Raw genomic sequence first — 15,292 nt, 5'->3', positions numbered from 1 at the left:
CCGGCTCTGTGCTGACAGCTCAGAGCCTGGAACCTGTTTCAGATTCTGTGTCTCCCTCTCTCTCTGCCCCTCCCCTGTTCATGCTCTGTCTCTCTCTGTCTCAAAAATAAATGAACGTTAAAAAAAAAATTAAAGAAAAAAAAAGTCAGAATGTTTAACTTAATTTAATCATAGTGACCAAATTTTATAAATGAGAAGTCTCTCTCACCTTCTGCTGATCTCCTTCTTCCTTCTCTCTCTGACACTCTCTTCCCTGTCCTACTTCCTTCCCACTCCATCCCTCTACCCTCCTCCTCCTCCTGCACTTCCTCCTCCTCCTTCTTCTAATTATGCCTCCGTAACCGCCCTTTGCCCCCATATAGTTAAATGGACAGGATTAAATATGGACGGGATTAAAATACATTTCTCGGTCTTCATATCAAAATTTTAAACTTATCCTTGATTGCACAGTAGATAGTTTAATTCTTTAATTCAATTCTGATTAAATCTGAGACGTCTCTTTTAAAAAAATGTTCATTTATTTTGAGAGAGAGAGAGAATGAAAGAGTGAGCATGCATGAGTTGGGGGAGGGGCAGGGAGCCAGGGAGACAAAGAATACTTGGCAGCCTCTGGACTGGCAGCACAGAAACCAATGGGTGGGGCTTGAACCCGTGACCTATAAATCGCGACCTGAGCCAAAATCAAGAGTTGGATGCCTAACTAACTGACTGAGCCACTCAGGCACCCCTAAATCTGAGTTGTTTATGTAATCTCCACATGTTTAATTTGGCTGAATACTTGTGTTTATTTTATTTGAGTTAGAGAGTGAAGAAGTAAGGCATTTTTGTTAAAGAAAATACAAGTCTGGCATTTTCCTTCATTGCATTGAAAATGACTATATTAGTTCATAACCAGGCATAAAAATACATAAAGATGTATCTTCTTAGCTGCAAATTATACTTTTTATTTAGTTATTTGTACTTTAGAAGAGCAAGAGTTACACATTCTATATCTGCATCTATTTGTTTATTTTTACAAATATCTTTTTGTGTTTTTAAGCTTTTTATTTTAATTCCAGTTAATTAGCATATATCACATACGGTTGTATTTTTTAAAATTTCTCTTCCTCAGTGTAAATCTTGAGATAAGAGACATATATATAGAAATCAGGAAAAAAACATAATAAAAATTTGTGTTTTACCTAATGAGAAAGCTAAAGCTGTTATTTGATTGGTATGATACCAATCTCTATCGCTGCTGTGAGATTGATTTTATTTATTAAAGTAAATGAGAATTCTTCCTTTAGGGAAATAACAGCAACAACAACAACAACATAGCGATGGCTGTTTTCATTTCAAAGTACTTATTCCAGTGGAATATCTGAGTTTTTTTGTAAAGCAGATAAATCCTATCACTGTACGGAAAGCCTGTGTGCAATAAATCAAAATGTTTCTTATCTCTTATTTTCTTAATGATATTGATAACCTCTAGGGTTGCTGAGTAAACAAAAGCCTTTCCTTTCCTAACTTTGTGACTTGTCTGTGCTTAAAGGGCAAAATAAGCTGCATATCGCCACAAAGGGTAAACAGCACTTTATTAAAAGAATCAACTGCTAAATGCTCTCTGAATCAAAGCACTTTCCACAAAGCAGAATAACATTAAGTGTTCCCAGAGGAGAGCAAACCTGCAGAGTGGCCACACACACACACACACACACACACACACACACACGAACAGAGGAGCAGGAGTTGATATTAAGTAAAACAATTTTTTAAATGTTTATTTATTTTGAGAAAGAACATGTGCAAGCGAGGGAGGGGCAGAGAAAGAGGGAATCCCAAGCAGGCTCTGTGCTGACAGCAGAGAGACTGATGGGAGACTTGAACTCACCAACCATGAGGTCATGAGCTGAGCTGAAATCAAGTCAGATGCTTAACTGACTGGGCCCCGCAGGTCCCCCGATATTGAGGGATATTTTTAAAAGGAAAGAAGGATACCTTGATGATTAAGTTTAGTTTTCTGAGTGCTATAATGTGACCATATGCATGTGAATGTAATGTGAGTTTAATTGAAATCAGTAAGAAAAAGGAAAATAGGTATTTTAAGGGATTTTTTAATCCACACTGTTGGTGGGGATATGGTTAGTTGAGAATTCAGTTATTTCTGTTGCCCGTTTTATCAACTGGAATTTAAAATTAAAATAATTTATAAAGGTAATTAGGAGTCTGCCGCTTTATTCTGAGTATGTCATTTTATAAATGATTATTTAAAGTAAATCTAAATGTTTGCTAGTTGCTTTCTTTCCTGCTTCTGAATTTCTTTCTCTTCTCAGTCTTGCAAAGAACTGACCTATAATTTATCTTACAGACATTTTCATGAAATTCTTTTGCATTGCACCTTTCAAATCTTTACTTCTGATTTAAACGTAGTTCAGGTACAACTGGGTGAAAGTATCTCTACATTGATACAGTGTATTATTTGTGAATCATTATAAAATACATAGCAAGATTTAGGTACTACATTGGTCTTCTAGGTAGCTATGAAGGAAGAGAAATAATTAATTCCTCAGCTCAATAATTTATGGTTTCCAGTATAGTGGCTTTACCTTCTAGAGAAATAAAAGATTACTTATTAAATATCAAAGAAAATGCTGGGTTTGATAAATGGGGTTTTGATCATCCATTAGGCCTATATATATAAAAGTCTATATTCAGCAATTTTTCCTCATCTGGTAAAAATAAAGTTATCCAGCATGTTGTAAACATGTGGATATGAAGACTTCCATTAGCAAAACTATCCTAATAAACTCTGCAATGGACTCTGTGCTTTGTATGGATTTCACTGAGCAGAGCCTGATATGAGAGGCAAGTACCTGGGGTAACTCTCCTTAAGGAATGCTAAAATACTTGAAAAAAAATCTGAGTTAAGGCTTTAATGCACAGATCCACACTCAATCCTCTACAAAACTGGAAAAGAGAAATTGAATCTACATACTCCAAAATAGACAGATTGCTTGAAGTGACAAAAAAAAAAAAAATCTTGCATGCATGTTTTTATTATCACAGAATATTGAATAAATATTATAAAAATACTCTTTTGAGAAAGACAAAACACAACAACAAAAACCTAAACCAAACAAACATACAAACAAAAACCTTTCCTAAGAGTCCATATGTCTCCTTCCAGTTCTGATATTGAGCCCATAAAAGAGGCTCTTGCTGATAATAAGTCCTGGAAAACAAGGGTAGAAGCCTCTGTATGGTAGGTAGGAATGAAGACAGTAGATGGGTGTAGGGTTGTTTGGCCATTGGGACTAAGATGCCATGAATATACAATTCGATCAAGAATAAGTACAGGTAAATAAATAGACGAGAAAGAAGTAAGAAATGAAAGAAAGAGCAAAAGAGATTTTTAAACTTTTTTTCTATTGTTGTTGTTTTCATTATGACTTCCACTGATAGGATTAGTTTTGTTCCAACAAGAAATGGCAAGTCCCCGAATTTTCTTCTGCCCATTAAATAATCCTCATTTGACCTTGTCATTGTTTTTCTTTTCTTCTTCTTTTTTTTAATGTTTATTTACTTTTGAGAGTGAGAGAGCAGGAGTGAAGGGGAGGAGCAGAGGGAAAGGGAGGCAGAATCCAAAGCAGGCTTCAGGCTCTGAGCTGTCAGCAGAGCTCCACATGAGGCTTAAACCCACGAACTGTGAGATCATGACCTGAGCTGAAGTTGGCCACTGAGAGATCATGACCTGAGCTGAAGTTGGCTGCTTAACCAACAGAGCACCCAGGCGCCCCCATACCTTGTCATTGTTTTTCTAAATGAGACCTCTGCCTTTGACTTGACCTTCCTTCCTCTATTTGGTCACTAGGACTTAAAGATTCTTTTATCAAGTGTCTTTGTCACAAGGCTCTCTGACTCAGTTTTTCTTGATGTGAGGTAGTAGATGAGACTCACTTTACAGTTAGACTCGCTAAATTTCTCCAATGACCTAGAGTCCCTTATGGCTTCCACTTGAAAAAGGTTAAACGTCAGACTCCTAGGCTTATATTCAACACCTTCCTGTTGTCTCAACATCTTGTTGGACACTCACTGACAGACAGAAAACGTCATTAATATGCAACAATCCTTTCTGTAACAGAAATAGCTTCCCTTTTCTTCTCTCCTGAAGTAGTCTTGTCTCATGCTTATCAGACGAAACCTTCCATGACTCTCCTTTCCAACCTGAGGGGCTCTTGAATTTGTAACACTTCTGTGCTCCCAGAGAACTAGTTTAGATTTTTTTTTATTAAAATTCTATGATAACAAAAAGTTAACGCCCCGGTCAGAGTATAGTTATTTTTATATCTGTAGGACAAGAGCTAAATAAAACATGTGGCACCTAACATAGTACTCAGTATATCAACATCAGGTGCCAAGGAAATGGTTTATTTACTTTCTAGGACTTTATAAAGTACATCCTCTGAGGCAGACATTAACTAGGTTCTGGAAATACAGGTATCAAAGATATTCTTTGCCCTGAGGGAGCTCATAGTCTAACAAAGGAGACACATTAACGATTATATTATAGTATGACAGTTGTTACTTTATTTGTAGGTACAGGATGCTAAGTGAGCAGGTCTGAGACATACCTAACTGGGGCGAGAGTATCATGTGACCCTCCCTGTGGCAGATGCATGAACTGGTTCTTAATGGCTTGTAAGGATGGATTGTAATAATGGATGCAATATATAGTAAGGAAGAAATGCAGGTCTAGGCAGTGAAAAAGTATACAAAAGAGAGAAAGCAGGATATTTTTGCGAGTGTACAGGTGATACGGTAGGGCTAGTGCAGAAGCCTGCACGGAGAGGGGAAATAAAAATAGAAGGTCAGAGTGCTTTTCTTAGACAAAACCCCAGAAAGTACCTACCTGCATTTAAAATGGTAACACTAGAAACAGTCTTCAGGTATTTGAAAGACTGAAATCTAAAGATAGAGATATATTTATTCTGTAAAACCTTAAGAAATACCATCAGGATCAGTGGGTGAGAGTCAAAGAAATAAAGATGTGGTTGAGAATAAGAAATAATTTTCTAGAAACAAATTATAAAGAAACAAGTAAAACACCTCAGTAACAATGATGTTCACAGCAACGTTGAGAATGGATTCCTAATTTTTATCAGATATCCTTGTATAATGGAATCCATTTTAAGCAGTGTGAATCGCTTTCTCTTATTGGATGACAATGAATTTCCCACTGAAGCTGTGGGCATTCCAACCTAAAGCAGGCAAGCAAAGGCAGACTACATCATTTAAAGTCTTTCTCTCTCCTGAATTCCTATTCTACTAACTGCATATACAACTTGCCATGTAATGTTTAGTAACATTAGTCAGTACACAATAAATGATATATGTGTAGTAAATGATAAATTAATAAAAGTAAAATTAATGAATATTCACATTTTATAGGTAGTGACTTTGCTTGCTGAGTGCAGCAGTGAATAAGTGTCTTTTCTCTGTGACTTTCAGTGTAAATGGAGTGTGATGAATGAGCATCTTTTACACATTCAGAGCACATGAAACACTCTGTGTGCATTTGCATACACTCAACCTCAGCCCTATCCACGTGTTTTTGAAAGATTTTACTCAGAAGAGAGAAACATGTTGACTTAAGATAAATTATCCAGCGTTATTATTTGCTACTAATATGAAAGTTTATGCCATGCCACTTTCCTCATAAAATCCTTAGAAAAATGTTGAAAATTTTAAATGTTCCTTTTTCTCTTGACGGTGGGTCACCCTGTTTCACATTTACCAAATATTAGTAAAAAAATAAAATAAAATCACCATTTTGTGATTCTGGGCCTTCTTTCTAACAGGAGAAAATTTTTGAGCTGTACTTACTCAAATCTTAAAATTCTTGAGTTTTTATATTCATTTTTCAGATTACTTGATTGAAAGACATCATCTATCTAAAAAAAAGTTTAAAAAACAGTGTATTTAAGATTTAAACTTTTATAAAACATTTTAAACAAATTGATCTTTTTTTTTTCTGTTTAGAATTGGATCATAGGCCGTTTTCTTCTCTGCGGTGATAGGACTCATATATTTAAGCATTCTGGGCACATTTATTTACCACATGTATAATAAATACATTTGTTACATTTATTTACTAATTTTCTCAAAGTAAGAAAATGGGATCTATGTATCTTTTGGCAAGTAGTTAGTGAAACTATGTTTTGAAATTTTAAATCAGCTGAAAAAAAAAAAAAAGACAGTCTCCTACCATTTGCTGAAGGTCAAAAGCAAGAATTTTGAAATCTGCTGAGAGTTTGTCTTGCAAATTAGGATTATACATGGCTCCAGCTGTTATTTTCAATGTCCCTCTGGCTTTGTGACTTTTTCCAAACACTGCATCTAAATGAATTAATAAGAAATAAAACACTAACAGTATGAGTCATGAATCAGAGAGAATATGCACATTCCTGTTGATACTTAGACCTAAAGTTCTTGCTTCCTGTGTTGGAGTGGTGGTTCTTGTTTTTTCTTTGCAGACTTCATGTTCCATAATTAGGTGCTTTTTTTTTTTTAAGCTATATGGTTGTTTTACAAGATTAAAAATAAACTTCTTTATCCTACCATTTTTTTCCTTTTCTTTGAAATCTAACCCACAGTCTAAGCTCCAAGTGTTATTTTATTTTATTTTATTTTTTTACTACTGAGATTCCTGTTGGAAGATAAGGGATAAACTTCCACCAATTTGGAGAACTGATCCAGGGACTCATGGTGAGAAATGGACCATTAAAAGTTTTAGAAGTTTGTAGTTGCTTTCAGGTACTTCTTGAACACCCAGCATCCAGGGACACTGTTGGTTTTCTACATGCGGATTGCTGTGAAGATTTCAGTGTATGTGTTACTTTGAAAGATAGATGTGAAACTACTTTTTTCATTCTAGTAATTATAAAGTTGGCATGTATGACCTTTTGCCATTAAATGGTGACTGTTTTTATTGGAAAAGTTGTTGAGAATGCTGCAGGAAATATATTATCCCATATAATAAAAAATGTAAGTGGAAAGGTAATAAATTGAATATAAACATGGGTAATAAAATGTGCCATCAAGTTTTGCATAATCCCTTTACCAGAATATCTTTTTTGACATATGTTTAAATGAAAATGAGACACTTCAACTGAAACACAATGATGAAATCATTAGTAAATATGGTAATAATGATATATAATTCTTACATTATGATATAAGAAGATGTTAGTTCTCCTTTTCCCAGATGGGGAAATTGGGGCTAAGATTCATTGTGAACACTTCCCAAGGTGATAATGACACAGATGACAGATCTGGAATTTGGACACTGACTGACATACTTTAGAACCCGGGATCTGTCATACATTGACACCAAACTTCCCAGACCAGAAAGAACATTAGAAACAACTTAAGCAATAAAGTTGCATAAAGTTCAGTCTAAACAGGTATCATTGCATAATTGGTGGAATATATTATCATTTATGCTATTTCATTTGTTTTTAAAAACTCAAAATTACATTTAGACTTGCATATTTAAATGTGAAATACAAAGAAAGACTGAGGAACTGTCCTGCACTGGAAGAGACTGAGGGAACAGGATAACTGTTCCTGTGTAGAAATCTGGTTTGAATCCTGAGCAGGTAAAGGACATTAGTGGGAAAACTGGCAAAATCTGAATAAAAATGTGTGGTTCAGTCAATAATATTGTACCAACGTTAATTTCTTGGTTGCAGCAATTGTACTACGGATATACAAGATACTGACATTAGGTGAAGGTAGGCGAACGTTATATAAGAACCTACAATTTTTGCAATCTTTTTGTAAGTCTAAAATGATTTTTAATAAAAAGCAAAGCAATGCATTAAAAGTAGCATGGCTTTGTCCTCTAATATTCTATTTTAGATGTAACTCAACTCCTTTTTTATATTCAGTTGTTCTATTAAATCGCATTAACATTTATAAATATTTATTTTTGTTTTGCTTGTAAAATAACTTTTGTAACTTCATTGAGCATTAAGATTCCAATGGACTCTTAAATAATTACACATTGTTTCAGTTACTTTTAGTGTTTAATTAAGACCAGAGCAGACGCTTTTCTAAAAGTCTAAGTGAACCTCTGTATAAAATATCCCAAATCTTCTTTTTCTTCTAAATACATCCCTTGTATACAGTATTTAAATGGAATTATATTGGACTTATTTTTTTTAAAACTATAAAGTACTGATACAAATTTAAACAAATTATTCAACTTTCTTTGTTTCTGATTCCTCACCTCTAAAATAAGGGTAACAATAACAACTAAATCATAGATTTGTTGTAGCAAGAGAATATATTTGAAGATCTTTGAAAAGTTGATGATATAGATAATTTAGGTGTAAATAAGAGTTACCTTTCTTTATTTCTGTTTATTAAAAATTGCTATTCAGGCAGTTTGAGACCTAAGTCTACAATTATATCTAAGTTCCCTTGTATTCTTGTAGTGCAAAGTCTACAATTATATCTAAGTTCCCTTGTATTCTTATTGTTGGACTAATAAGAAAATGAAACTGTTATTCCCTAGAAATAAATAATATATTTCCTTTAACCTTGCCTACTTACTGACTTGAATAGTCAACAACATTTTAATATATTTATGATTTAAATTCCATCAGAAGAAATCTGGGCAATGAAACTTACTTTGTTACATGTTAAAACTAAAAAAAAACAAAAACAAACTTACTTAACATCTTTTATTTTAAAAAGCTTAGTTTCATGCTTGAATTCTGAATTAAATTCCAAACTTGATACCAAAAGCATCTGAATGCGACATAGGTGTCTTGTCATGAGAGCACAGAAACGGATAAGACATCCTGGTGGGATAACTGAGATTAACCTGGGCACATTCATCAGAGAGTCTCTTCCTAAGCCAAAGCCACAGGGCTTACCTCTTTCTGATCCCTCGATTGCCAGCCAGGACACTGCAAATAATCCAGCACAGAGTGCCACCAGTAATGCAAAGAGAGCTGCAAACAGGACTTCATAGGTGCTGAGAGAATGGTGCCTTGAAGGTATACTTCTTTTTGACACCATTTTTGGGTTTTGAAAGTATGCCAGTCTAAGAACTGTGAAAGAACATAGACCCCTGCACCAACTGAAGAGCAAAACCTCTCAAGTTGTCAAAGATTTGTAAAGCAACAACATAGGTCTATCTTACTGTTACTGGCTGGTGTAAATGAGTTGTGCATGACCCTTTAGCAACATTATGCCTCTATACATTGAGTAGCTTAAAAAGGGTGGTTAATCTTTAAGAAGATATTAATGAGTAAAGATACGGCCAGAGTTATAAACGTTAATCACATGAACAGGCCATTTGTTGAGGTGAATGAAATTAAATGCATGTTGTAAACAAAAAGGACCCTTTATCATTTCCGGAACTATTAGGAAAAATAGGAAATTCATGGCAGGCCAATTAGTAATTAGCCACATGCAGTTCATATTTGTGGTGACTTTCTAACAGATCAACTTTGTACTCTCTGTCTCATGTCCTTATTAAGGCATTTCTAACGTTTTATGTAGGTGTAGGCATTCTAAAAATAACTTTTATATATAGGTGTATGCTAAGCCCAACACATATATTGGTACATCTCTGTACATCTCTGTCTCTCCCTCCCTCCCCACGCTGTGTGTGTGTGTGTGTGTGTGTGTGTGTTTCTTATTGAAATAATAACACATTTTGTAATCTTTGTTATATTACCCATGTGAAGTTATGCAATGTAAGGTAGTGCTGATTTAACTTAAAACAAAGTCTGTTTTAACAAGGCATCACATGGCTATTCTTTATGGCCTTGTGTGGTTACCAATGAATGGGAGTAGCTGCTGAGAGAGAAAAAAACACAAAACATTTGTTCTATTTTAAGGAAGTATTCTGGGTGGGGAAGACATTGCTCACTTGTCCTGAACTTTATCTTTTTAAACACACTAATTATAACAACAGAACAGGTTAGAGAACAGGTCAACCATAGCCCTTTGCTTTATATGAAAATCAAGATGGTTTTCTGATAATTAATGAACAGTTTATCACTGACACTTCCACATTTTGAATAAATAATGAGTCTAGAATTAAAAATTAATAAACAAAACCTAAACCTATTCGTAAGTAAACCAGTTTGCCTCCCATTCTGTCAGGTGAAGCTGGCCAGAGATAAGGATGTCCTACGTCAGGTTCAGTGCTTGAGCACTGAAATTGTGGCATATTATAATTGGCTGCAATAAGCATCAACCACTTTTCTTTCTTCTTCTGTACTCTTGAAAGAAGATAATTTTATGTTGCACTCTGAAATTCTTGCTGATAAAAAGTAAGATATAAATAAATACATGTCATGGGATACGTTTTTGGTTTTAATTTATCTAAATTAATACTAACTAAATTGTTAAACTCTTTCAGATATGCTGAAGTGAGAGATACTACTGATAGAGTTGGGAGAGGTCCATTTTACTTTTACCCCAGGAGATGATTCTAATAATAGACCAGACCCCTCAATAAAATTGGAGTTTGAAGAGGGACCCATGAATCTGGGGAACCAAGAATTTGGAAGTGAAATTGCTGTTTTCTACATTACAGCTGATACAGATGCGATTGCTTTTGAGAAATCAGGTAGAACTTTGTTATAGTTCTTTGGACTTTGTTATATAAGAGAGGAGACAAGAGCACAATGCGTTCACATGCTCTACTCCAAGCACAGGGTAAAATAGATTGAATATAAGATTGAATACCAAAAATTATATACTTGGTTTCAGAAATGAAATCGGCATTCATATTACAAATTCTCCTGAAATTATATGCTTTAAATAATTATACTTAATACGTTCACATAAATTAGTGGGAGAATAGCTTTCTTTAAAAGAGACAATGATTTATGAAGGAAAGACTAAAGTAGAACAAACAGGTTAATGTGAAAAAGAAGAAATCATATGTCTTAAAATTTAAACAATTACTAAAATAAAAATGGAATTTACTGTACAAGATAATAAAACTCATTACAGAGTTATAATAATAAAGAGTGTATGATATTGGTCCAGGAGTAGAAAACATCTTGGTGGGGTAGAATAAAGAGCCCACAAACATTCCATTCACATATGGAAACTTCATGGATCAAAAAGATAGTTACTAATAATAGGTGAGGAAAGGATGTCTATTCTATTCAATAAATGATGCTGGGTTGGTTGTTTATCCCTCTCAGGAAAAATAAAATAGACCTTTATCTCACACCATAAAGAAAAATAAATTCCAGGTAGGTTACATGTACACAAAAAGTGTAGAAAAAAATTTGAACGAAATATTGAAATATGTCTTTCTGATAATAGGGCACTGAACGAGTTAAAAACAAACAAACAAAAATAATATAAAAACAGGGAGGGGGACAAAACAAAAGAGATTCAAATATGGAGAACAAACTGAGGGTTGCTGGAGGGGTTGTGGGAGGGGGGATGGGCTAAATGGGTCAGGGGCATTAAGGAATCTACTGAAATCATTGCTTCACTATATACTAACTAATTTGGATGTAAATATTAAAAAATAAAAAATAAAGTAAAAAAAAATAAAATAAAATACTGATACACAGCCAAAAACAACCCCGAGGCTTTTTTTGAAGCAAAAGATATCAAAAACAAAATAAAAATCAAGACACATACTAGATCTTTTCTTTTCTTTTTTTCTTTTTTCTTCTCTTTTCTTTTCTCTTTCTTTTTTTCTTTTCTTTTTTTGTTTTTTTTTTTTTACTGTGAATGTTTTAGTTTGGCTACAAACAAAACAGAATTGAGGCAAAAATTTTTGTATAAATTTCTCAAATTTATTTGGGGGATTACCAAAGGAAACTCTATGAGAGGAGCTGGAAAATAAAAAGGGGGAAAATAAAGCCAATAAAGGGTCTATAATCAAGCCATTTACTACCATTGACTCAGGAACATAATCTTGCTGTGTACTGTGTGAGACAGTGAGGAAAATTCTCTGACTTATTCCAACTAAAGGGTAATAACTTCTAAGCAGGAAAGAGAGGAGGATAGTGTAGGAATGGAATACCAACCATGAGGGCTTCAATTGTATTTGTATTGTGCTCATTCTCTTAAAATTTTTAAAACAAATTAATGAACCATTAATGGCAGAGCTAGATGATTAAGAAATATGAGTTAATACTATTCTGCATTTTACCACTGTGTGTGTGTGTGTGTATGTGTGTGTGTGTGTGATTGAAGTTCCTGTGATATTTTCATTTTTATTAAATGCTCATTAAATTTTTGAAACTTTATGTGTAGAACTTCCTACTTTGAGAAATACAGAAGTTACAAAAAAGCTCCCGTTAACTTAAGTCTTTGAATATCAATGGGAGAGCAAACATTTATTTTAAATGTACACTTAAAATATTTAACCATAAGGGCTAAGTAATGATCTAGATAAGTATAGGTATAATATATTTGGGATGGTGAGTAAGAGAATATATAGCTTTGGATAGGTAAGCATTACTAATACTCTTTTTTTAAAAGTTTATTTATTTACTTTGAGAGAGAAAGAGAACAGCATGTGTGGGGGACGGAAGAGAGAAGGAGAGAGATCATCCCAAGCAGGCTCCGTGCTGTCAGCACAAAGAACCCCACACAGGGCTTGATCTTACAAATTGTGAGATCATGACCTGAGCTGCAGTCAAGAGTTGGACACCCAACTGACTGAGCCACCTAAGGGCCCCAGCATTACTAATATTCTTAATGATGCTTTCAGTGAGGATATAAAAATTGTGGCCATCTCCGTGATGGGAATGACAGTTTCTGGTTTGGTGAATAATGAAGGAGGAAGAGACTTGAAGATCATGAGAGATGGTGTAGGTAGGGCCAATGCTGAACATTTGGGGACTTCTATGAGAGGGTTATAATTATCTTTGTCTGGAATGAATGAAAGGATAAAAATAGGACAGCTAAGAAAATTAAACTCTTCTTAATGTTATAGAAGCAAAAAGACCAGAAGGTTAAGTTTCATGGTGCACACCATAATCTATGCATTTGCTCAACAAATACATGATTTTATACCCTGGCTCTCCTAGAGAGCAGTAGTAATTGCAAAAGATCTCTAAAGACTAAGGCCATGAGCACTATAGAAATTTTCTTTCCCTATTCAGCACAATGTAAGAAACTCCTGGCAGCTTTCACCTTTAAATGATTTCCTGTGACTGGGTTGTTATCAAACAAATTTCTTGAATTAGGTTAAACAAAAAAATAATATAAAACAAAAAAATATATATTGTTCAACAAGAATACTTTTGGAGTTTTTGCAGATAATTTTTGTCTCTGAAAACATGCCCACATGCCCAGTGTTATAAATCAATTAACACTTAGCTTAGTCCTGTGATTCATGGTTCAAAGGTGACAGAACCTTAAGAAATTCACACTTGCTTCTCTCCAAGACTGCTGTATTTCTTTTCTTTGATTCCCATACAATTTTAATACATTATCCTAATATCTAGTTGATAAGCTTCTTCATATTTTAGGTATTGCAAGAGGACAGTGATCTTCCTTTGTATAAAGTTACGGGACTATTTAATAAACGTCTTGGGTTAAAAAAAAAAAGGATAGGAGGAGTAGGCCTTTAAATATTACTAAATATCTTTTCAGTGAGGATCCTTAGGTACTATAATCCCAGAGATTTGTTTGCTGAATATTGTTTTCTACTGTTTTGACAACTTGAAGAAGAAATGTGTCTCAGTATAAAAATGTGGTGGCATCTTGTTTTTCTCTCAGAAGCTTGTAGCTGTTTTTCTGCTTTCTCTAGCCCTGGGTATTGAACTAGTCCTCTTTTACGACTGTTCCATTCATCTTTTGTTTACATGTATGTCATCACCAACCAGCTGTTTGTTTGCTTGTTTTTGTTTTTGTATTTTTTTTTTTTAGAAGGGCAGGCTGATGGGTTCTATATTCCCTGAGTTCCTTTGTATATGACAAACCTTTCTCTTTTCTTTTATACTTGACTGATACTTTTCTAGGGATAATATGCTTGGGCAAATGACTAGCTTATTTTTGTCTTGGATTTCTGAAGATATTTTTCTTATGTTGTTTTTCTAACACAGAACATAGTTGTGGAAATGTCTAAAGCTAACCCTGTAACTTACTTTTGTATGTGACATGTTTTACATTTGCATGAATACTTGCAGAATTATTTTTTCATACCTGAGGTTCAATGGAGAATCAGTTGGCATTAATTATTCTGAATGGAGTTTTCTTGGAATGTGTGTATATACCTTTGCCAGTTTCCCCTTGCCCTAAAAATTAATATCCTTTATTAAAGTTTTGAAAAAAATTTTTGGTTCAATTTACCAGATGTCTTACTAGGGTTGGGGTCTAATTGTCTTGAATTCTCTTCTCATTCCTTTATACCTATACTTTTCTCCTAATTGTTACAGTACCTATAACTCCCTTACACATTTTAATTATATGCAATGTTCAACTCTGTGTTTTCTGTCCTCTGCTGCTTCTAATTTATTGTTTCTTTGTGTAATATTGTTGATTCAGATTGCTATTGGTTTTCTTAATTATAATCTTTCTCTTTTAATCTAATTCTGTGTTTTATTATGTTGTTGGAGTTTTTAGTGTCTTGACTTATTTTCATATTAACTTATTCTATAATAAATAATGCAGATAGAAACCTTTCCTTTGGCTGAATTTGATTCCAGATTCATTTTTTGGCAATATTTTACATACTATCCTCTCCCTTCTCCCTTTCTTCCTTCTGTGGTATATTTACATGGCCACCATACTATTTCTTCTTATTTGGTTCATGCGTCATTTAGACAGCCCTGCTCTTTTCCATGGTTCCCCCAGAGAGTGGGTGAATTCTCCTTGTGTTTGTATGAGCTACATTTTGAGGTATGCATACTATATGCTTTTCCTTTTTTTTTTTTTTTTTTTTCCAAACTGAGGGCTTAGGGGAGGCTCGTGAGGAAGGAGCCTAAGCTCTGGCAGCCTTCCTGTGGTGACTCACATCCCTTTCTCTCCCTGCAATTTTGTTAAACACTTTGTACTAAGGTCCCTATGCAGTAATATGGGATTTATTGTGTGGGCAAATGTGTAATGTGTGGGATGTTTCTGTGCTGCACAATATTCCCTGCAAGTAGGTGAGTAGCCTTGAGAAATCACAAGCCCTTGTAGTTTCCTCTCATCTCCACTGAGCTGGCCACTAGGAGTTGCTAGTCCTGAGATATTTTCTCATGCTGTCTACTGACCAGTCTGACCTGCTTTCCTGCAAACTGCAAGGTATTAATAAAAATTAGAACTT

The 15,292-nt window shown here is 34.4% G+C and overlaps 1 protein-coding gene across 1 annotated transcript in view; it reads right to left on the bottom strand.

The window, feature by feature from the left end:
* The window catches only part of TMPRSS15 (transmembrane serine protease 15), a 121,976-nt gene extending 112,763 nt beyond the window's left edge, over positions 1 to 9,213 (bottom strand). The window contains exons 1-3 of the mRNA XM_045501593.1: positions 8,922 to 9,213; positions 6,245 to 6,375; positions 5,863 to 5,930 (exon numbers count right to left, since the gene is read on the bottom strand). Of these exons, the coding sequence (XP_045357549.1) occupies positions 5,863 to 5,930; positions 6,245 to 6,375; positions 8,922 to 9,066 (344 nt within the window). The 5' untranslated portion in view covers positions 9,067 to 9,213. The remainder of the gene's footprint in view (positions 1 to 5,862; positions 5,931 to 6,244; positions 6,376 to 8,921) is intronic.
* Positions 9,214 to 15,292: the final 6,079 nt, after the last annotated feature.

Source organism: Leopardus geoffroyi, chromosome C2 (genome assembly GCF_018350155.1).
Source record: "Leopardus geoffroyi isolate Oge1 chromosome C2, O.geoffroyi_Oge1_pat1.0, whole genome shotgun sequence".
In the NCBI taxonomy this organism is placed as follows: domain Eukaryota; kingdom Metazoa; phylum Chordata; class Mammalia; order Carnivora; family Felidae; genus Leopardus; species Leopardus geoffroyi.
This window is presented reverse-complemented; position numbering and strand designations above follow the sequence as displayed.